General features: G+C 44.9%; 2 protein-coding genes across 7 annotated transcripts in view; one reads left to right on the top strand and one right to left on the bottom strand.

Moving 5' to 3' along the window:
* The window catches only part of IPPK (inositol-pentakisphosphate 2-kinase), a 56,044-nt gene extending 36,025 nt beyond the window's left edge, over positions 1-20,019 (top strand). Inside the window, exons 11-14 of one of the 2 annotated variants that reach the window (XM_055091779.2) lie at positions 94-196; positions 9,935-10,010; positions 14,999-15,078; positions 18,516-20,019. In XM_055091779.2, the coding sequence (XP_054947754.1) occupies positions 94-196; positions 9,935-10,010; positions 14,999-15,078; positions 18,516-18,521 (265 nt within the window). In that variant the 3' untranslated portion in view covers positions 18,522-20,019. The remainder of the gene's footprint in view (positions 1-93; positions 197-9,934; positions 10,011-14,998; positions 15,079-18,515) is intronic. The other variant, XM_003807836.6, reaches the window with a different exon arrangement.
* CENPP (centromere protein P) overlaps positions 14,032-23,186 on the bottom strand; it is a 295,833-nt gene continuing 286,678 nt past the window's right edge. For 3 of the 5 annotated variants that reach the window (XM_034967714.3, XM_063594332.1, XM_057298690.2), the window contains 2 exons: positions 21,967-22,058; positions 19,415-21,562 (listed from right to left, as the gene is read on the bottom strand). In XM_034967714.3, coding sequence (XP_034823605.1) covers positions 21,432-21,562; positions 21,967-22,058 — 223 coding nt within the window. In that variant the 3' untranslated portion in view covers positions 19,415-21,431. Of the gene's footprint in view, positions 21,563-21,966; positions 22,059-23,186 lie in introns of all 5 variants that reach the window. The other 2 variants (XM_003807840.7, XM_034967713.3) reach the window with 2 other exon arrangements.

Below are 23,186 nucleotides of genomic sequence, written 5' to 3' on the forward strand. Positions count from 1 at the left end.
AGTGGTGCTGGGCTTTGTAGACTGTGTTAGCAGTTTAAGAAACAACCTCTGTGCGGCTTTGTCATCCTGCTTTTATTGTGCTTTCTTCTTCAGAAAAACCTTACAAATAGATGGGCCTTATGATGAAGCATTTTACCAGAAGCTGCTTGACCTTTCCACTGAGGATGACGGGACAGTGGCCTTCGCGCTAACGAAGGTGGGCAGACCCATCCAAAAACTTGCTGTGTGATCCTTAGCTTCTTAGCACTAATCTGTTTTTTTGTTCTTTGTTTTTTTTTTTTCCATTACCTACCCCTGAGGTTTAAAGCAGAAAACTTGGGATCAAAAAGAAGTGGCTGAAGTTTCTCCCAGATGAACCGGGGCAGGTGGTGGTGCATTGAGGTTTTAAGGGGAATTTCCCTTGGTTGAGTTCTGCCCTGGCCCGTTCCTGGTGGGGTCAGGCCCCAGGGGCGGCCGATCTGCAACCCATCTGCATGCCTTCTCAGCAGCCCACAACAGGCTCTCTGCCAACTGTCCCTTGCTACAAGGCCCTTGCCAGGGTCCTGGGACCCCACCTGTGCCTCTGCCCTGCCCCTGGCTGTATGCGGGCGGCTTCCTTCCCTTAGAACCGAGGCCAAGGGACAGCCTGCAGGAGTCTCTTAGGGAAGAGGACTGGCCCTGTACTTCCTGGGTCTGTGAAATTCAGGGCTCCATGAGCTTGGATAGGAAAAAAATGGCATCTTCATTTTCACTAAGCTGTACCTGGAATTTAGCATTTCTTTCCATTACAAATGTGGCAATGAGCCTGTGGGTTCATCAGGACCCAGGAGTTTGCCACTAAGAGAATAAAAAAACAGACTTTCCGTCTCACACTGTAACTGCAGACACTTTGAGATGTGGTTTATTCATCACTGCATTAAATGTTACATATTACTACGGAATACATTTGTTTTTAAAAATATTTTGGCTCAGCACTTTGGGAGGCTGAGGTGGGAGAATTACTTAAAACCAAAAGTTGGAAGCCAACCTGGTCAACATAGCGAGACGCCCATCTCTACAAAAGAAAAACAAAAAAATTAGCTGGACGTAGTGGCGTGTGCCTAGAGTCCCAGCCATTTGGGAAGCTGAGGTAGGAGGATGCAGTCAAGGCTGCGGGGAACTGTGATCATACCGCTGTGCTCCAGCCTGGGTGACAGAGCAAGCCCCGTCTCAAACATTTTTTTTTTTTTTTGTATTTTACATTTCTGCCACCTGTATTTTATATTACACATTTTAAAATGTTATCCTGGGCCGGGTGTGGTGGCTCACGCCTGTAAACCCAGCACTTTGGGAGGCCGAAGCGGGTGGATTATGAGGTCAGGAGATTGAGACCATCCTGGCTAACATGGTCAAACCCCGCCTCTACTGAAAATACAAAAAAATTAAGCAGGCGTGGTGGCAGGCGTCTGTAGTCCCAACTACTTGGGAGGCTGAGGCAGGAGAATCACTTGAACCTGGGAGGCAGAGATTGCAGTGAGCCAAGATTGCACCACTGCATTCTAGCCTGGGCGACAGAGCGAGACTCCATCTCATAAAAAAAAAAGTTATTCTGAGAGAGGCCCTTAGGCTTTACTAGGCTGCCAAAGCCTTTACAGGACAATAAGCAGTGAGGAAACCTGTTCTGGAGCGAGCTGGCGCTCCTCCCCACATGTGCATGCACCGCTGCCTGGAGCCCTGGGACCCACTTGCCCTGTCCCGTTGACATGTCTGTGGCTCACATTTGGGAAAGAGCCCTCAGTGCTTTCTTTAACCGGGGCTGCAGCTGTCTGTTTTGAGGAGAACTGAGGATGTCTGGTAAAGCCTCAGGTGAGCCTCTGACGCAAAGGGCCACAGGGATGTTAGCAGAGGCCCAGGGCAGAGTTGTCATCCTGGTGAGGAGAGTTCCAAGTGGAGCCCTGGGGTGAGAAGAAAGCAGTGGCACCTGCCTCGTGCTGTCTGCCACTTGGGTACGTTGATTTAGGTATAAACAGCAGTGTGGCGGGTTTTTTCCTAAGAGAAGAAACAGGACTTTATTTCCTTTTTATGTATTTCTGTATTTTTCAGTTTTCCACAAAATAAGTATGGATTACTTTTTAATTTTACTTTAATCTTTTAACCTTATATGTAAATGTAGTGTTGTAAGCAGCTAAAGCAGACATTACTTAACTAGCAGAAGGGCTAAAATAAAGACACTGAAACAACACCAAATGGAGGTGCAGAGAAACTGGATCTCTCATCCGTTGCTGATGGGGATGGAAAATGACACAGTCACTCTGGAAAACAGTTTGGAAGGTTCCTACACACTAAACACGGAATTACCCTGTACTTGCGCTCCTGGGCATTTATCCCAGAGAAATGAAGACTGACACTCACCAAAAAACCTGTACAGAAATGTTCACAGCAGCCCTTTTTGTAACAGCTAAAAACTGGAAACCACCCACATGTTTTTCCACGGTGACCTCCAGCGGGTCAGACAGACTGTGCATTCATACCACAGAACTCTGCTCAGCACCAAAAAGGAACAGGCTCTTGCTAAACAGCCCAGGTGGACCTCCAGGGGGCTTTGTTGGTGACGAAAACCAATCCCCAGAGGTCACACTGAATGATTCTGTGTGTATAACATCCTTGAATGGCAAAGATTTGTGGTTGCCAGGGGTTGGCAAGGAGGAACAAGGGAGGTAGATGTGGTTATAAAAGGTCAAACCAGGGGATCCCTGTGGTGATCAGACTGTTCTGTATCTTGACTGTGGTGGTGGATGCATGAACCTACGTGTGATCACACACACTCTCATACACACTCGCATATATGTAAAACCCGAGATATCTGAATAAGATTGTGGATTGTGTCAGCATCACTCACCTTGCTGTGATATTGTAGCTTTGCAAGATGTTACTGGTGGGAGAAATGTGGCTTGAGGTCTTTCCGTGCTGTCATAGAAGGGCCTGCCCTTTTTCTCTTGTAGGAAGTTAGCTTCTGGTAATTGAACCTGAAGAGGGTAGTTGTGAAGCTGAAGCTGAGGAGTAGGCTGAGGACATTCCTTCCTACACAAAAGTTCTTGCACTCATATTGTTTATCTAATTGAACCCTGTAGGCCGGGTACGGCAGCTTACGCCTGTAATCCCAACACTGTGGGAGGCTGAGGCAGGTGGATCAGTTGAGACCAGCCTGGCCAACATGGCAAAACTCTGTCTCTACTAAAAATACAAAAATTAGCCAGGCATGGTGGTGCTTGCCTGTAGTTCCAGCTACTTGGGAGGCTGAGGCAGGAGAATCGCTTGAACCCGGGAGGTGGAGGCTGCAGTGAGCCAAGATTGCACCACTGCACTCCAGCCTGGGTGACAGAGCGAGAGTCCATCTCAAAAAAAAAAAAAAAAAAATTGAACTGTGTACCTCTGAAGAAAAGAGGGAATATTGTCTTCATTTCAGTGCTCAGGAGACTGAAGCCCCCAATAACTCTTGCTTTTGTCTGTTGTGTAGTATCTGGTAGCAGGGGGTCAGCAGACATTTGTAATGTCTGGTCCCTGTTGCAGGTACCCGGCCTGGCCACTGTAGCTCAAAAGGAGCCATGGAGAAAACATGAGTGGGGCTGAGTTCCAGGAAAACAAAAACAGGAGGTGGTGGGCTGCATTTGGCCCCCAGCCCATAGTTTTTTGACCTCTGTGTACTTTTACTTATTAGTTTTTTTTATGTCATTTTTTGCTCTATGTGTTTGGAAGTTACTCCTGTTTCTCTCCCTTTTGTGGTGTCTTGTCCAATTTGATCCTGCATATTTAAAGTCTAATCAGTTATTTCATACTCCCAGTCCACACACAATATAAGGACTTGGGACACTTAATTCCAGTTGTCTCTCCAAACTTATGTGCAGTATTGTTCTGTTTGTCTTGGTATTTTTTTTTTTTAGTCATAATTTAGAGTATTATTTTACACAGATGTTTGTTTAGATTTATCCATGTGTTTTTCCATATCACTGCCTAACATTCTTGTAGCTTAGCTATTTCTCCATTTTCCTTCTTTTCTGTAACAACTTTATTGAGGTGTAATTTATATACCATACAGTTTACCCACTGAAAGTGTTCAGTGCAGTGGTTTTGACTGTATTGAAAGATACATGCAATCATCAGCACAGTTGATTTTAGATTTTCATCACTTCAGTAAAAACCCTGTACCCTTTAGCTATCGTCCCATTGTCTCCACATGACCCCCAGCCTTAGGCAACTACCTGTCTACTTTCTATTGCTGTAGACTTGTCTCTTCCAAATATTGCATATAAACAGAGTCATTGAATGTGTGGTCGTTTGTGGCTGGCTTCTTTCACTTAGCCTGATGTCTTCAAGGTTCATCCATGCTGTAGCATGCATCAGTACTTCATTCCTTTACATGGCTCAGTAATAGTCCATGGGGTGGACATATCCATTCATCCATTGATGGACATTTGGGTTGTTTCCTCTTTTTGGCTATTATGCTCAATACTGTTATCAATATTTGGGTACAGGGTTTTTTTGCATGGATGTGCGTTTTCACTTTTCTGGGGTAATATGCCTAGGAGTGGAATTGCTAGGTCCAGTGGCACTTTTATGTTTAAATTTTTGAGGACCTGGGCAGACTTTTCCAAAATTGCTGTACGGTTCGATCTTCCCACCAGCAGTGTATGAAGTTGTCTTTATTTTTTTCCCATCTTCAGCAACACTTGTTATTACTTGTCCTTTTGATTTTAGCCGTCGTCGAGAGTGTGCAGTGGTATCTTGTAGTTTTGATTTGTATTTCCCTGAAGACTAAGAGCATCTTTTCATGTGCTTGTTGCCCACTTATATATCTTTTTCAGAGAAATGTCTATTCAGATCCTTTGCCCACTTTTTTTTTTTTTTTTGAGATAGAATCTCTCTCTGTCACCCAGGCTGAAGTGCAGTAGTGCAATCTCAGCCTCCTGAGTAGCTGGGACTAACTATAAGTGCACACCACCATCCCTGGCTAATTTTTTGTATTTTGTTAGCGACAAGGTTTCACCATGTTGCCCAGGCTGGTCTTGAACTCCTGAGCTCAAGCGATCCACCCACCTCGGCCTCCCAAAATGCTGGGATTACAGGTGTGAACCACCATGCCCAGCCCCCTTTGCCTACTTTTTAATAGTGTCATTTATCTTGAGAATTCTTTGTATATTCTGGCTACTAGACCCTTATCAGATACATGATTGGCAAATATTTTCTCCTATTCTGTTGGTTGTCTTTTTACTTTCTTGGTAATATCTTAGATGCACAAACATTTTTAATTTTGTTGAAGTACAGTTTAGTTTTTCTTAGGTTGTTCATACTTTTGGTGTCATATCTAAGAATTCATTGCTAAATAAATCTAAGGTCATGAAGATTTCCCATGTTCCCTTTTAATAGTTTTATAGTTTTAGCTCTTATAGTTAGGTGTTTGATCCATTCTGAGTTAATTTTGTATGTGATTTCAGGTAGAGGTCCAACATCGTTCTTTTTTTTCAGAGACAGGGTTGGGTCTTGCTCTGTCACACAGGCTGAAGTGCAGTGGTGTGTTCGTAGCTCACTGCAGCTTCAAACTCCTGGGCTCAAGTAATCCTGCCTCAACCTCCCCTGTAGCTGGGACTATAGGTGTGCACCGTAACACCCAGCTCCAACATCATTCTTTTGCATGTAGATATACAGTTGTCCCAGCACCATTTTTTTTTTTTTTTTTGAGACAGAGTCTCGCTCTGTCACCCAGGATGGAGTACAGTGGCACGACCTTGGCTCACTGCAACAACCTCTGCCTCCTGGGTTCAAGCGATTCTCCTGCCTCAGCCTCCTAAGTAGCTGGGACTACAGGCATGTGCCACCATGCCCGGCTAATTTTTTGTATTTTTACTAGAGACAGGGTTTTGCCATGTTGGCCAGGCTGGTCTTGAACTTCTGGCCTCAAGTGATCTGCCTGCCTCAGCCTCCCAAAGTACTGGGATTACAGTTGTGAGCCACCGTGCCCGGTCAGCACCATTTGTTGAGGAGACTATTCTTTCCCCATTGAGTGATCTTAACATCCTTCTTGAAAAGCAGTTGACCATAGATGTATGGCTTTATTTCTGGATGCTCAGTTGTTCATTGATCTATATGTCTGCACTTATGCCAGTACCCTGTCTTGAGTACTACTGCTTTTTAGTAGGTTTTGAAATGGAGAAGTGTGAGTTCTCTAACTTTGGTCTTTGTTTTCAAGATTGTTGTGACTATTTGGAGCCTCTTGTAATTCCATATGAATTTTAGAATCAGCTTCGTCTACAAAGAAGCCAGCTGGGATTCTCATAGGGACTTGAGGAATCTGTAAGTCACCTTGGGTAGTAAGTCTTTTGATCTATGAACATGAGATATTTTTCCATTTATTTAGATCTTGGTTTTCTTTTGACATTGTTACTTAGTTTTCAGAGTGTAAACTAAGGTTTTATGCTTCTTTGTTAAACTTATTTCTAAAATATTTTCTTTTTAATGCTGTTGTAAATGGAATTGTTTTCTGAATTCCATTTTCAGATTGCTCATTACAAGTGTATTCAGGTGTAGAAATACAATTTGATTTTGTATATTGATCTTGTAGCCTGCATCGTTGCCGAGTTTGTATGTTCTAATAGTTTTTTAGTGGATTTTTTTAGGATTCTCTCTATTTAAGATCATGTGTGAGTAGAAATAGTTTTGCTTCTTCGTTTCCAATTTGGATGCCTTTGATTTATTTTTCTTGTGTAATTTCCTGACTAGAGCCTCCAGTACAATGTTGAATAAAAATGGCAGGAGTAGACATCCCTGATTTGTTCTTGGTCTTATGGGGACAGTGTTCAGTCTTTCATCGTCATGTATGATGTTAGTTGTTTTTTGTAGATTCCTTTATCAGATTGAAGAAGTTCCCTTCTCTTCCTGATTTGCTGAGTGTTTTTATTCTGAAAGGGTGTTGGATTCTGTTAGATGCCTTTTCTATATCATTTGAGATTATCATGTGGTTTTTGTCCTTTATTCTGTTAATGTGGTGTATTACATAAATTTATTTTCGGGTGTTAAAACCAACTTTGTATTTCTGGGCTAAATCCCACTTGGTCATGGCGTCTTGTCCTTCTTATATGTTGCTGGATTCAGTTTTTGATTATTTTATTGAGGATTCTCATATCCATATTCTTAAGATAGTGTGTAGTTTCGTTTTCTTGTGATATCTTTGTTTTTGGGATCGGGGTGTAACACTGGCCTCATAGAATGAGTTGGTGTTCCAGCCTCTTCTATTTTTTGGAAGAAGTTGAGATGGATTGGTATTAATTATTCTTTAAATATTTGACAGAATTCACTAGTGAAGCCATCTGAGTGGGCTTTTCTTTGTGGATAGTTTTTTTATTTTTAATTCATTCTCTTTAATTGTTATAGGTCTAATCATATTGTCTGCTTTTAAGTCAGTTTTGGTAGTTTGTGTCTTTTTAGGGAAGTGTTCAGTTTATCTAAGTTTTCTAATTTATTGGCCTACAGATATTTATAGTTTTCTTCCTCTTCTTGAAGAATATTCTTTAGAAGCTATCTTAGTGAAGGGTTTTTGGTAAATTCCCTCTGTATCTGAATATATTCATATTTTGTCCACAGTTTTGAAAATAATTTTTTATCTGGGTGCACAGAAGGGGTTCATTTCTGTTTTTTTTTTTGCTTAATAGAATTTAAACATTTCATACAACATCTGGTTTTTGCTGTTAAGATGTCTTCTGTTAGTCTGTCCTTGCTCAGTAGGTGATCTGTCTTTTCTCTCTGGCTGCTTTTAAGGTCTTCTCTACCTCTTTCTTGTCCTTTTGACATTTTAGTGCAATGTGATTTGGGTGTGCTGTGCTTTATATTTTTCCTGTTTGGTGTATGTTATGCTTTCTCTATTTGTGGATTTATGTCTTTTATTAGTTCTGGAAATTTCTCATTTTCTCAAATATTTTCTCTTCTCCATTATCATATTCACTTCTTCTGGGACTCTAATTTGACCTATGTCAAACCTTATTTTATCTCCCACACATCTTAACTGCTCTTTCATATTTTTCATCTGTCTCCTTGTGCTACATTCCAGGTGCTTTTCTTTTTTCAGCTCTATCTTCCAGTTCATTGATTCATTCAGCTGTGTCTAATCTGCCATTTCACTTGTTTATCGAGTTTTCCATTTCAGTAGTTCTTTTTTTGTTTTTGAGATGGAGTCTCGCTCTGTCACCCGGGCTGGAGTGCCCTGGTGCGATCTTGGCTCACTGCAAGCTCCGCCTCCTGGGTTCACACCATTCTCCTGCCTCAGCCTCCCGAGTAGCTGGGACTATAGGCGCCTGCCACCACGCCCAGCTAATTTTTTGTATTTTTAGTAGAGATGGGGTTTCACCGTGTTAGTCAGGATGGTCTCAATCTCCTGACCTTGTGATCCGCCCACCTCAGCCTCCCAAAGTGCTGGGATTACAGGCGTGAGCTACCGCACCTGGCCCCATTTCAGTAGTTCTATCTTTAATTTCTGAAAATTCTATTTGGTTTGTTTTCACATCTCCTTGGTATTTTTTTCTAGTTCCTTATGGCTTGTCTATTTCAAAATTCTGTCTTTTATTTCTTTAAGCAATTTATGAAGTTATTTTATATTCTGATATCAGATACAATAAAACCTTGGTGGTAAAAAAAAAAAAAATCTCTTATTTTGGCTGACTCATCCGTGTTGCCTTGCTTGATTTTGTTTGCCTTGTTGATTTGTTTGATCTTAATCTATAGGAATCCTGGAGACCCAAATAGGGGATGCCTTCTTCCAGAGAGGATAGGGATCTTTGGCAAAAGGGAAGAGTCTCTGGTTTAGATAGATCCTCTACCCTGTGGCTTATTCCTAGAATCAGTGCTGATAGTGGCACTGGACTATAGGACAGCTCAGCCTTCCCAGTTGCTTCATGCTCAAAACTCTAGTTGCAGCTCTTTGTGGGTGGGTGGTGAGAAGAGGGGGGTTGGGTTAGGGATTTTCCGTACCTTATGCAAGCTCAACAATACGTTAAAAGGAGCGGTTTCAGGGATCTAGTTGTTTTTAGAAGGGCTGTTGGATGTCCTCCATAATCCTGTCTCTTTAGTGTGTTCACACCACTGTTAGTTACTTGGGTATTAATTTGTTGGTATTAAAAATAACGTTGACATTCACATTTTTGTACATCTACCGTTGTGCACTTAACATAGCATTTCTGTAAGACAGATTTTTAGATGTAAAATTGCAGGGTTTATTTTTGATAGATCCTGTCACATTGTCCTCCCCAAAAGATTTTATTAATTATATTTCTTCTTGCAACAGTTGAAGACAGTTTCCCCATGTCCTTGCGAACACTAGATATTACTAATATTTAAATGTTTTAATTTTCTAAACTTTTGCTTCATTAATCATTGTGAAATACTAGCAAATACAGAAAGGTACACAGAAAAAAATATACAACCCACTGACTTGTCACAAAGTAAAAATTCTTATGGAACCACCACTTATATTTGGACATGGAACACTGGCAGCGATCAGAATTCCTGTTGTCCCATCCAACCAGACCTTTCTCCTTCCTCCCAGGGTTAACTGTTGTACTGACTTACATCCCTGTAGTTTAGTCTGTCCTGTTTTTGAACTTGACTTACGAGATCATGCTGTATATATTCATGTCTCCTGTTTTTTTTTTTTAGCTCTGTGTAATATTTATGAGATTCACCTTTGCTAGTGCACCCATTGCCACATTTCTATTTACTTTATTGCCACATTTCTATTTACTTTAGAGTGATCCATGAATGGATATGTAGTAAGTCCTTTCTCAGCATCCTTGACAGGTTCGTGGAAACTGTGACTTTGAGTGAAGTGACCTATACAGCAGGTCCTCAAATAACATCATTTTGTTCAATGTTGTTTTATCATAACGATGAGAAAAGAAATGGCTTTGTTTTTATTTTTGTTTTTTTGAGACAGAGTTTCATTTCATCATCCAGGCTGGAGTGCACTGGCATGATCATGGCTCACTGCAGCCTTGACCTCCTGAGCTCAGGTAGGTGATCCTCCCACCTCAGCCTCACAGGTAGCTGGGAAGCACAAGCATGTGTCACCACACCTGGCTAATTTCTTCCTTTGTTTTTTTTTTTGGAGATGGAGTCTTGCTCTGTCACCCAGGCTGGAGTGCAGTGGTGCGATCTTGGCTCACTGCAACCTCCACCTCCCGGGTTCAAGTAATACTCAGCCTCCTGAGTAGCTAGGATTACAGGCACCTGCTAATTTTTGTATTTTGTAGTAGAGATGGGGTTTCACCATGTTGGCCAGGCTGGTCTGGAACTCCTGACCTCGTGATCCACCCACCTGAGCCTCCCAAAGTGCTGGATTACAGGTGTGAACCACTGTGCCTGGCATGCCTGGCTAATTTCTTAAATGTTTTGTAGAGATGCAGTCTTATTATGTTGCTCAGGCTGGTCTCGATCTCCTGGGCTCAAGCAGTCCTCCCACCTGGTGTCCCAAAGTGTTGGGATTACAGGCGTGAGCCACTGTGCCTGGCCTAGTTTTGTTATACATTGTTTGGCTTCAAGTCACAGTTTCCCAAGAACCCAGTGACAACATTAAGTGAGGACTTAGTGTACTACAATTTATCTGTTCTGCTGTTTTATGAACATTTGGGTTGTTCCTAGTTTTTGGCAGTTATGAATATTCTTGTACAGATTTTGTGTACATGTGCACACATTTCTCTTGGATATATCCCTAGGAGTGGGATTTCTGGGCCACAGGGATGAGTATACTTAGTTTGAGTAGCTACTGTAAAACAGTTTTACCTGATTATGTTCCCTGCAACTGGTTAGGAGTCACCTGTGCTCCACACCATCTCTTACACTTAGTTGTGGGTCTTCTGAATTTCACCCATTCTGGTGTGTGTGTAGTGGTATCTTGTGATGAGATTAAGTACCTTCTCATATGTTTACTGGATTTTTCCTTTTGTGATCTATTTAAGTCACAATTTAAGTCTCTTGCTCATTTTTTTTGGTAGAGTTGTCTTTTTCTTATTGATTTGAAGGCATTCTTTGTATATTCTGGATAGAAGCCCTTTGTCAATTTTGTGTCCAGTAGGTATCTTTTCCCACTATGTAGCCTATGTAGCTTGTCTTTTGACTTTTTTTTTTTTTTGAGACGGAGTCTCGCTCTGTCGCCCAGGCTGGAGTGCAGTGGCGCGATCTTGGCTCACTGCAAGCTCCGTCTCCCGGGTTCACACCATTCTCCTGCCTCAGCCTCCCGAGTAGCTGGGATTACAGGCACCTGCCACCATGCCTGGCTAATTTTTTGTATTTTTAGTAGAGACGGGGTTTCACCATGTTAGCCAGGATGGTCTTGATCTCCTGACCTTGTGATCTGCTTGCCTCGGCCTCCCAAAGTGCTGCGATTACAGGTGTGAGCCACTGTGCCTGGCCCGTCTTTTGATTCTTAATGGAGTCCTTATAAGAACGGTTCATAATGTTAATGTAGCCTAATTTACCAGTTTTTTTCCCTTTTAAGAAGTCTTTCTTTGCCTTAAGGTCCTGAAGATATTTTCCTGCCATATCTTTAGAAAATTTATTGTTTTGTCTTTCACATTTTGTTGGGTGACTGTCTGAAACTGATTTTTGAAATGGCAGGAGGTGGGGTTTTATTTTCTTTTCAAATGGAATTATCCTGTCGTCACAGAAATTGTGAACACTATAGAGTCATAACAAGCTTTGATATCTGACAAATCCTTCTGTCTTCTTCAAGCATATCTTGGCTGTTCTCGACCTTTTGCATATCTACATGAATTTGAGAATCACCTCACTCAGTTCTGCAGGAAAAGCACAAACAAAACTGCTATCCCACAAAAATTAAAAACTAAAAAAAAAGCCACTGGGATTTTCATGGTGTAGCGTTAAAATAACGATGAGTGTTGAAATCTATACAATACTGAGTCTTCCAACATGGACATTTAAACTTTTATATATATATATATATATATATTATTCTGATAAAAATGTTTTATGGTTCTGTTCAGAGAGGTCTTATATTAATTTCACGATATTTGATGGTTTTAGATGTAAATGGCATCTTTAAAAAGATCTTACTTTAAAAGTGTTTGATTATGCAGTAATGTGATTGGTTTTTCTATTTTGACTTTGCATACATCAACTTTGCTCACTTATATTAATCCTAACGATTATAGTTTCTTTTGGATTTTCTTTATATGTAATCGTAGTCTGTGAATTTGATGTTTTCCCTTTCCTTCCCAATCCTTATACCTTTCACTTCTTTATTTTACTTCACTTTATGTAGTTAATTTGTGATAGTATGAATTTTAGTCTTGTTCCAAATCTCAAAAGCATTTTACCATCAAGTAAATTGTTTAATGTAGGTTTTTTTTTCCTTAAGTGGCTGACATCAGATTAAAGAAGTTTGTTCCCTTCTTTTCCTGATTTATTAAGAGGATTTTTTAAAATCAGGAGCAGATGTTGAACTTTATCAATGCCTTTTCTATTTCTATTGAGATGATCATATGATCAAAATATTTTCTGTTAACGTGGTTAATTACGCAATTTGTTGTGATGTGTTCTTTTTCTGTATGATGATAATTGGGTTTGCTAATATTTTGTTTAGGGATTTTGGCAGATGTTTATGAGTGATAAGAACTGTGCTTTCTCTTTTTGTAATGTCTGTGTTCAGCCTTGGTGTCGAGGCCTAGACCTGCCCATAAAACACTTAAAAGATGGTCTGTTTACTCTTTCTCTGTTGCCTGGAAGAGGTGGATTAACAACGGCCGGGTTCAGTGGCTCACACCTGTAATCCCAACACTTTGGGAGGCCAAGGTGGGAGGATCACTTGAGCTCAGGAGTTCAAGACCAGCCTGGGCAACATAGCGAGACCTCGTCTCTAATAAAAGTAATAAAAAACCAGCCGAGTATGGTGGTGCATACCTGTAGTCTTACCTGCCTGAGAGGCTGAGATGGAAGGATTACTTGCGCCCTGCAGGTCAAGGCTGTAAGTGAGCTGTGATGGTACCACTGTGCTCCAGCCTGGGCAACAGAACGAGACCCTGTCTCAAAAAAAAAAAAAAAAGGAATGGTATTATTTCTGACTTAAATGCTTTGTAGAATCAGCTGTGAAACCAGCTAGGCCCCATAGTTGTCTTTGTAGGAAAGTTTCAAATTTTAGTAAGTTGTATTTTTCTAGAAATTTTTTGTTTTATCTATGTTTTCAGAATTTTGGCATATGATGTTGTTGGGTAATGTTCTTTTATTATCTTTTCATGTTTATAGGATCTGAAGTATGCTCTTTTATTCCAGATGTCTGATATTTGATTTCTCTCCCTCTCTGCTACTGTCTGAATGTTTTACCCTCTTACCCCCCCAAATTTATATGTTGAAATCCCAACTCCCAAGGTGATGGTGTTAGGAGGTGGGGCCTCTGGGAGGTGATTAGGTCATGAGGGTGGAGCCCTCATGATTTGAATTCAGGCCCTTATACAAGAAACCCCAGAGCGCAAGCCAGCCCCTTTCACCATGTGAAGTGACAGTGAAAAGAGGGCTGTGGATAAGGAAGTCGGCTCTCGCCAGATAGCAGATCTGCTGGCGCCTTGGTCTTGGACATCCCAGCCTCTAGAACTGTGAGAAACAAGTTTCTGTTGTTTATAAGCTACCAGTTTTGGGCATTTCGTGATAGCAGCCTGAAGGGGCTAGGACACTCCCTTAATCATTCCCACCAAGAGTTTAGTTTCCTAAGAATCAACTTTTGATCCATTTGTACTCTAGCTAACTGAATAGAGTGTAAGGATAGGAGCTGCTCATTTCCATCTGCTGTGAAAGGTTTTCTCAGGCCCCAAGAATAGTGTGCGGGCCTGAGCTAAATCCGTGCTTTGAGGTTCTCCCCACTCCCTCCCATCCAGTCCTGCCCTTTGGAAAGTGCAGCTTGGATGTTTTCGAACGCCAGATCCTCCGGGTTATATGCAATTGAGGGGAGTGGTTAAAAGGGAGACAGGAGATGATGGTCTGTCATCAGTACAAATATTGAGGCCAGTGATGTGTGAGGCCCAATTCCTTTTCTTTTACAACTGTTTATTTTTGTGAAAGCGAGAGCTATGCCATCTAAAACAATGCAAACCATATATGAAAGTCCAAAGAAGGAAGAGGAGAGAGTGCCTCACATTCTGCTCTGTAGAGGAGACAGTTGTGAGCATTGTGGTGCCTGTCCTTCACCTTTCTCCCTGCCCGCGTCACACACATGTGCACATGTACGGCTTTACGTATGTCGACTCTGACAGTGTGGTGTGTGTTGAGCTGTCCCTGGTCAGTATGGACAGACCCACATAGCTTGGAGCATGTGTTGAAGAGTGCAAATGTCAGAGCCAGCATACTGGGTTTGAGTCCCTGCCTTGCCATTGACGAGCAGGGCACGACAGACAAGTGATCTGTGTCTGTTGCTTGTCTGTAAAGTGGGATGCCGGCCGTGCTGCCCTGTTGGGCTGCTGTGAGGGTGGAGCAAGTTAACACATGCACAGCCTGTAGAAGGGTGGCCGTCTGCCGTTGTCTCTGGTGGCTGTATGATGTTCCGGAGGGAATGTCGTTCTAAGCGATGCCTTGCTGAACACCCCCTGCACTCTTCTTGCAGGTGTCAAGTGATACTCACTTGATACTCTGAGTGTGGCCAACATGCGGGGCTCAGGTGGCTTACTGCTTTTCCTTCCAAAGGCCGACTGTGGTGACCTTGCTGAAGACAGATCATCCGTCTCAGGGTCTGGAGTCGGGGTCCCACACTGCTTGCCGTGAGAGGTCAGGGGGTGGTACTGGCCTCTGAGCAGCCCCGTGGCACTGAGGGCTGGCCCAGGTGCTCTCACAGGGCGACCTCCTGAAGCCCGTGCTCACCGTGGCCCTCGCTCCTAATCCCACCCTCAGGTTCTGAGGCAGGAAGCAGTTCCCACACTTGGCTACTGGGAAGGAAGGTTGTGTGGGGGGGGCAGAGGCTTCCTGTGTGACCTGGAGCTGATCTTTCCCACCCCTGCAGGTGCAGCAGTACCGCGTCGCCATGACTGCCAAGGACTGCTCCATCATGATTGCACTGTCTCCCTGTCTGCAGGATGCCAGGTGAGGCCCCCACTGCAAGGCATGCAGCCTGGGTCTAACGGGGTTTTATGGACAGTTGGTGAATTGTTAATAGGATAGTTGGTTTCCCCATATTTAGAGACTCCATGGCGGAGTGACATAACTTCCTTGGCCTATGTGACATCATGGGGCTTGCTAACTCTCGCGCTCTAGAAGCTTGTAATTCAGTCAAAAGACAGATTTATGGAGAATAACTTAAAAGGATTGTTAGTACATTGAAAGTTACTGTTTTCTAAGAAAATACTCCCAAGAGCTCAGAAACAATGTGGACAGTGAGCTGCCCATTGCATTCCCTCAAAGAAAGCCAGCCCCTGAGATGTGTGGGTACCTGTGGCCCTTGTTCCTCGGTCTCCCACAGTGGCAGCATGGCGCACCTGCCTTTTTACCACCACAGTCATTTGAAAGCCTGTGAGGCGCGCATTCATTCTTCTGCTTCCTCTTCTGAATAACCAGCCTATGTGCCGCCCCTCTCCCTAATGTCACTAGTTTTGTCCAGTCCCCTCTGTTTCTGGGAATTCGGGATGAAACTGATAATCTCATAGTCGTTAGACAGCATCTCCATCACCGATCTTCAGGGGTGCTAAACCCTGCACCCAGTATTTGCGGAATGTTCCACATTCTTCTAACATGTGTTCCTGGGTCAAGATGACCTTGGTTGCTGGCTGCCAGCCACTCACTTTCCCGGTGCTTTTGAACTAAACAGTTCCCAGGATTCCTGTTCCCTGGCAGGCACAGAATTGTTTACTTTCCAATATGAAATACTGAGGAACATTATAGGGCGTAACTGAAGTAGAAAAAAGGTTGTTCTATTTAGTTGAAAACTCCTGTTATCCCCTAAGGAAATACCTACAGGGCTAAGTTATGAGGAATTCCTTAACTGGATTAAGCTGGTGGTGTTCCATGAGAGAAAACCCACGAAGATACCACGTTCAGCAGCCCCCTGGACCAAGGATGCAGCTGGGCAATGGAAATGTGCTTGGATGCAGGGTGCCCTTAGGTGGGCTGTGAAAGGCCGCTGAAGGACAGACATGTTACTCACCTCGTCTAGCACCTGGGAATCTCTTAGTGCCTGGTCAGTGATGTCAAATTGGAAAGCCAGCATGCGGGGAAAGCTGAAGGCCCGGGTCCTTACGACCAGCTGCTCAGCAGAAACGACAGTAGGAGGGGAGGGGAGGGGAGGGCATGTCCTGAAGGCACTGAGCCATGTGGCTTCTCAGACCTAGGGTGTAGGCACTGGAACCATCCTGCACAAAGCACTCTAGCCAGGCCTTTCTCAACAAAAGGAGAGGATCTCAGAGAAGGCTTCTCCTCCGAGAACATGGCGTGTGGGGCTGGGCCTGCTTCCAGGAAGGTGTGCGCAGTGGCCGCACCTGTGAAGTTCCAGTAACTGTGGTGCTCTAGAGGCCTAGGGACAAACTAAGGCTGGGATTTATCATGAGTCATCTTGGCGTCTTGAGATGCCTGGTAGACCTGAGACTAAATTTAGATCCCTAGACTAATTTGCAGCTCACAGATAGATTGACCACATTTAAACTTCTTACACCCCCTAAAATAAAGGCTTCTCCAGCTCTGCACTACTGTTTCTGCCCTGTCATAAAGGAAAATGTCTCAAGTTGGATCTGCCTTCCTGTCGCTGCAGAGCTTTGTCCCTTTGGGAATTTGGAACTGTGGAGAGAGCTGCCACGGCTTCCCGGCCTAAACCCTGCTGCTCCTCTCGACCTCCCATTTGAAACACAGTGTGCGGCCTTGGCTTCTCCACCTCGATCCCCAGCACCCTTGGAGGCTGCTGGTCCCCCGGTAACCCCCAGCGGGTCAGTGTCCTGGAGAACGGCCTTCCAGGCAAGGGCAGCCCCCCTGCAGCCAGAAGGCCACCTGAGCCTCATTCTCCAAGGCTGCTAGAGGGCACACTTGTGGCACAAGGGACAGGTGTGTCCCTGGGGCCTCTTGCCCAGTCTTGGCCTCCGGGGTACTGAGGGGGAAGAAGAGCATTTCTGTGTCAGGAGCTGGTGCCCGCTGGTCACTGCCATTGGTTCCCATGGAGCTAGCTTGTGGTTGACCCAGGTAGTCAGACCCTCCCCGGGAGCTGCCTGGAACATCCTTCCTGTCTTTACACCCATGGTCTTGTCAGGTGCTGCTTCTGAGAAATTGGGGTGTCCTTTAAAATACGTAACCCTAGTCATGGGCTGGGGATGTGACTGTTCCAGCCCAGGTGCACCCAGCTTGGGTCTCAGGCCTCAGAACTGAGCAGTACCTTGGGCTTCTGAGGTTCTCCCAATAAAATGTGGCCCCTTGGGATGAGCTGCAGGCACATTCCAGCTTCTGGAGCGAGACTCATGACCTTAATTTGTAAATGAGTTATTTGCTGTTTACTCTTCAGATGAGAATAGTTACTTACCCCAGCAGCTTAGTCAGGGATTTGTTTTTTCTACAAACAGGATTCTGGGGCAGGGCAGCAGTGAGCGCCAAGGCCATGGTGAGCATCATCAGAGCAGGGACGTGCTGATCAGTATTTCCTCTCCTCGGCAGGAGCTTTTGAAGTTGGGGTTTGGCTTGTTGATTTCTAAATCTCAAAGAGTAGTAAACATTGGGACACCAGAACCCAGGATACTTCTCTTGGACTGAACTGAGCTTAGGTCACTTGTTTAGCCAGTGTCTTGAGTGCTGTGCGCTGAGTGCCCTGAGACGAAAAGCGGGACACACAGCAGTCAGAGCTCAGGACTCGGAGTAATCCTAAATGTGTTTTTCAGGGCAAATAATTAATCACATCTTGTTATAAGCACACGACTTCTGAGGTTAAAACCACAAAACTAAGCCCTGAGAAGCAAAATACAAAGGACTGAAGATAAAATTTGAGAATAAAATGAGAAACCAGATCTCTTCAAATGTGAACCAAAGGAGCTTGCGTTTCTCAGCAGACAGGAGAGGCAAAGAAGGCGGCTTGTCGACATTTCATCCATTTGGCGCTGGAATGGCCAGATCTACTTTTTACTTTTTCTTGGGTTTTGTAATACTTGGCTCATGATAAAGTGATTTTTCAGCGTTCGTTTATACCACTGGGCTGGGGGAACATCGCTCACATGTTCCACATAATTACTTTTCCATCTTTCAGTCCTTTAACCCCCTCTCGCCTGGTATGGTGGGGTGCACTGGCCCGAGGAAGCTTTGCACGCTGGTGCACACAGCCGGCACAGACAGCTGTCACACGCACAGATCACAGGTGCACAGAACGAGTGCTCTTTGTGAGCTGGGGTGTGAGGCCATTCACTTCTCTTTTAAAAGAGATTGATTTATCTAACTTTGCAGAAGTCAAAGAAAAAACATAAAAACATACTAGTTGAAAGAAGAAAGGGAGAGAGAACGGGAGGGAGGGAAATGAATGGGAGGCTTGTGTATCCTGAAATGGTATTTTTTACTTGCAGCTCTGATCAAAGGCCTGTCGTCCCTTCATCGAGGTCCAGGTTTGCCTTTTCCGTGTCTGTGCTGGACCTTGACCTCAAGCCCTACGAGAGCATTCCCCATCAGTATAAACTGGACGGCAAGATCGTCAACTATTATTCAAAGACTGTACGTGCCAAAGACAACGCCGTGATGTCGACTCGGTTCAAGGAAAGCGAAGATTGCACATTAGTTCTCCACAAGGTCTAACTAACTCTTTCCGTGCAGTGTCTTTGAAACTTGAACATAGAATGTGAAGGCTGAATGATAGAGATATTTTCTGTTGTGTTGGGTGACCTTTGGTTGTGAATGTTTTTGCTTTTAACCCCTTTTGAGGTGGGATTGCCTCTTGGAGACATGGAATTGAAGAGCACTAGAAACAACTTCCTGGACAAGGAATGTAGGACGTGAGTGCTGTGTCCCAGGAAGCTGCTCACACTCTTAAAATGGAAGTGTCCGTTAAGCCCTGGGAAGACCTTCTGGATAGTTCTTCCTTCCCAACCAGGGCTCATGTCTGATTCTCTAATGCGAAAAGCCTTATTCTAAGACCCAAGGTTTGGATCTGCTACCACCAGACTCCTAACATAGAAAACTTGAATTGTCACATACATTTTACAGTTTGGACTTTTAAGAAAACATGGATACTACTGGAACTTCCCCCAGCTGAGTTACATGGTCACTTTTTCAGTGCAAGTCACATATCAACACAGGTTTTTAGGTGGTTCCCTGCTGCACAGCGTGACCTCGTGGTCATGCAGACGCCGATTCTGAGCAGTGTAGACTCAGGGTCCCTGTGGAGGTGCTGAAGCCCACAGTTCCACACAGGGCAGCAGGGAGCGCAAGACTCAGGTCAGGATGGACACCACTCATGCGAGCATTGACCTTTTTTTTTTTTGCTTTACAATTTAATCTTTCACATGAGGGGGAGATGAGCTGTTCTTTCCCACTAAAAATTGCTGCTGTAGAAGTTGGAGGTGGAGCTGTGACTGGCTGAGCTGCTGTGGCCGGGCTGGGCAGTGTGCCCCAACAGCTCAGTGCTTTCCTGACACTCCAGTGTCTGGGGTGGTTGAGGAGCGAGTTCTCTCTTCCTCCCAGACCAAGTTCCTCCCTCGGGTTTGCCTTGAGACGTGTTGCGTTTTTGGGCCCCGTGGCCTCTCCCTGTTAGGCTGCCACAGGCCCTGCTTCTGGAAGGTGAACAGCTCCTGGCTGCTGCCGAGAGGGTTCTCGTTGGGGTCACCAAAGTGTGCCCGGCTGCTATGAAAAACGTTGGGAATCTTGGTTTCAGTTTTTTATTCTATGCTAGGTTGTACAGACTTATTTATATCATCGTTTTGAGGGACTAATGGAGGCTTATTGTAACATATAATATTAGTGAAACCATGGAATTATATGAAAATGATACATGAGAAATAAGGAAACTATTTTGCTGATTGTAAATTTTTGTGGGAAATTTTGTGATAACTTGAGAATTATACTTGTTTGAATCAAGGCAACTCTTCTAGAATTTATTGTTCAAATCTGTCATATTTACTTCTAATTCTACTCTCAGAGGTGCAAAAAGATACTTATCTAACTGGACACTTTTACTGTTTTCTTCTCACTTCCAATGACACCATCTCATACACACGGGTCCTGTGTGCTGGGATGGGGGCTTTGGTGAAGTGCACAGAGCTCACGGACGAGCCGCAGGCTCTGGGAAGCGTGGAGTTAGTGGCCGTTGAGTACTGTCTTGACCCAAGGGAGTTCACTGTTGCTGGGCTGGGGCTGGGGCAGCCTCGTTTGGGATGATTTTGCCCATTGTCACGGTGTGTGGAGGATGCTGGGTCCTGGGTTCAAGTGCACATGTGAGGGAACCCCAGTCCATGGGAAGGTGGGCTGGGCTCCCTAGGTCCTTCAGGGCTGCAAGAGTTATTGCCTAGCACAGGGCCCAGACAGGGCTGGACTAGACACGATGAAAACAGCCTGTATTTGAGGGAGAAGAGAAAACAGATGGAGACCCCCACTCTGTCTGGTCTTGGCTCCCACCAGCCCGGGCTGTGAGGAGCCCCTGAGCCGCGGGTGCCACTGCTGTGGATGCGTTTCTGGCCCGTCTTGGAAACTGCTGCTGCTGCGTAGTCATGACGGCCCTGACTGGTTTGAGACAACACGCGTTCACAGATCTTAACAATGCTAAATGGGTGACTGATGAGGTCACGGTTCTTAAGGCACATCCGGGACGATCGATATAGCACTTAGGCTATGCAGGGGGGGGTCTTTCTTTCATAAAGGACCTCATTCCTCGCGTCCCAGCCCAGGAACAGTGCTGTCTTTGCTGTCTTAGGCCATTCTTGTTATTAAGCTGAAAGCTTCACTTTCTTGTGGAAGACCAAGAACAGCGTGAGGACTTGCTGAGATGCCTCACAGTGCCACCATGCGGACCGGGGGGAGGCAGGGAGTGAGGGTGTGGCTCCCCTGGGCTACTAAGGACAGTTTAAAGATGAGGCACCATAGGCATCCGTCTCCAGAGCCCCCAGGAGGCAGGAACCAGGATAAGGGTGGCTTCTCCCAGCTGAGTAATGTGGCCACCATGTCCAAGGTGGACTCGGTGTGAGGCTGCGGTGGGTGGGGGATGGATCCTCCCCACACATCTGAGGACACACAACCACTCGGTACATTTTCTCAGATGTTAAGCTTATTTTTATAAACCACATTGTACGTGTCACTTTTATTTGGCATTTTATACTTAACTAGTTGTATTTATTTTTCATGTCATGAGAGTTTCCATATAATGTGCCATAACTGCATAGACAGCACGTCTTCAGGGTGTGGTTTCTAAGCAGAAAATAGCAAATGTTTATATTGAATAAAATTGCATGTTCCTCCGCGCAGCATCTTCATCCTCCACGTTCACTGTTTTGGAACTAGTTGTTCTCCTCTGCACAAAGCGATTTTATCAGGCTTTCCAGAGCAGCTTCGATTCCAAGCAGTCCTACCAGGGTTCGGAAGCTGAGAGGAGCAGTTTCTATGGCTCTGTTCTTGTCCAGCTCCAGGGCTATAAAGAAAACATTAAACCGGGTAAGAAACTTCAAGGTGGCAGCTTTTGGTCTTTTGTTTTCTGCTGGCATGGACCTCACCAAGACCCCGCCCTCCTCCCGACTGGCTGCATGGGATGGGACATGCTAGTGGCGGACGAGGAGACGGAGTGAGTGGAGGCCTCACCTACGGCTGGAGGCATATTCCCTGTGCATTCAGCCTGGGAGGGCCTTGGGGCAGCAATCCCTTTTCATGTTCTTTTTGAGTGATTATTGATAAAAATATTTAAAAATTGATAGACAAAGTACATTAATGAGATTTCCAATTTTTGATTCTTGCCCTTTGAAACCCAGAGGAAACAGGCAGGCGGCTTTGCTGGGCATGTTGAGAAGTCACCTAGAGCAGCCACACCCAGGGCCCTACCTCGCTGTGGGACTTTGGTGAGAAGATCCAGCTTTGGAAAAACCTTCCCATCTTCATCTATTTGTATCCTCCAAACAATGACTAATTCAAACCTGAAAAAGCGGTAAAACATGTCGTTATGTGCTTTTTGAAATCTGGCGAAAAGATTAGCAACCATGAGTCGCACCTGGTCTCCATTTCCCCATGCTGGGCTCCCCTGCTAGAAACCCCAATCCACAGCCAAGAAGAGGCACAGTCAGTAGCACAGGCAAATGGAACCAGGATCACAGGAAGGTGCTGCTCTGTCCCCACTGCATTGGCAAACATTAGTAGGCCAATACCAGCGAAGTACAGAACATGGAGCAACAGAAACTTCAAAATTACTGGTGGGAGCAGACATGGACAAGCCACTTTGGAAATAATCTGGCACTGACAGTAAGCTGAACATGCATCCATGCATGACACAGGAATTTCATTTCTAGGCAGTTGAGCCCAGGAGAAGCTTATGTACTGTGTGCCAGGAGGTGTGAGCCAGAACAAAGAAGCCACATGCTCCAGAGCTGAAGAGCGCAGCAAGACGCTGTGTATGATCCCCTCTGGGAGGATGAGCAGTGAAACTGCACTGCAGCTGCTCATGACCCTGGAGGAGGTGAACGGTGACAAAGGCAAGTCCCAGAAGCCTGCATAAGGACCACATGATTTTAAAGCTTGGAAACCAGTTGAGTTGAGGCATTCACACACAGGTCATAAAAGCACACCCAGATGGATACATGTCCACACATGCACAGCCAAGGGAAGAGGATGGAGAACACGGCACGGGCCAGGGTGGTGCCGGGGCTGGTGGAGGGATCAGCTGTGCTGTCAGGGCACTAAGCCTGTCCTGTTTCTTCTCATTGCTTTGGGGTTTTCCACTCACCCCTGGCTTCCTCCCTTCAATTTCTGAAGTAACAGCAGATCCACAAGCATCTCCACTTTCTCCCAGCCTCCCTTCCTTGACCCCATAAGTCCTGGGGTGGGCCCCAGGACTGGCGTTTTCCCCCTGCGGCCCAGCACATCCTCCAGAGCTCCAGCTCCCCGCACCCCCATGCTGGGCATATCTGCTGGGACCACTGATTCCTCCAACCGACGACCTTTAGTTCTTGGTTAGGTAGTTTACTACTTAGAATCCTACTTAGGTGGTCTCCTACTTGGAATCCTTGTTTGAACAGGAAATGGGAGGCCCCATGGCCTGTGCAGGCTCA

This window comes from Pan paniscus, chromosome 11, assembly GCF_029289425.2.
Source record: "Pan paniscus chromosome 11, NHGRI_mPanPan1-v2.0_pri, whole genome shotgun sequence".
Taxonomy (NCBI): Eukaryota; Metazoa; Chordata; class Mammalia; order Primates; family Hominidae; genus Pan; species Pan paniscus.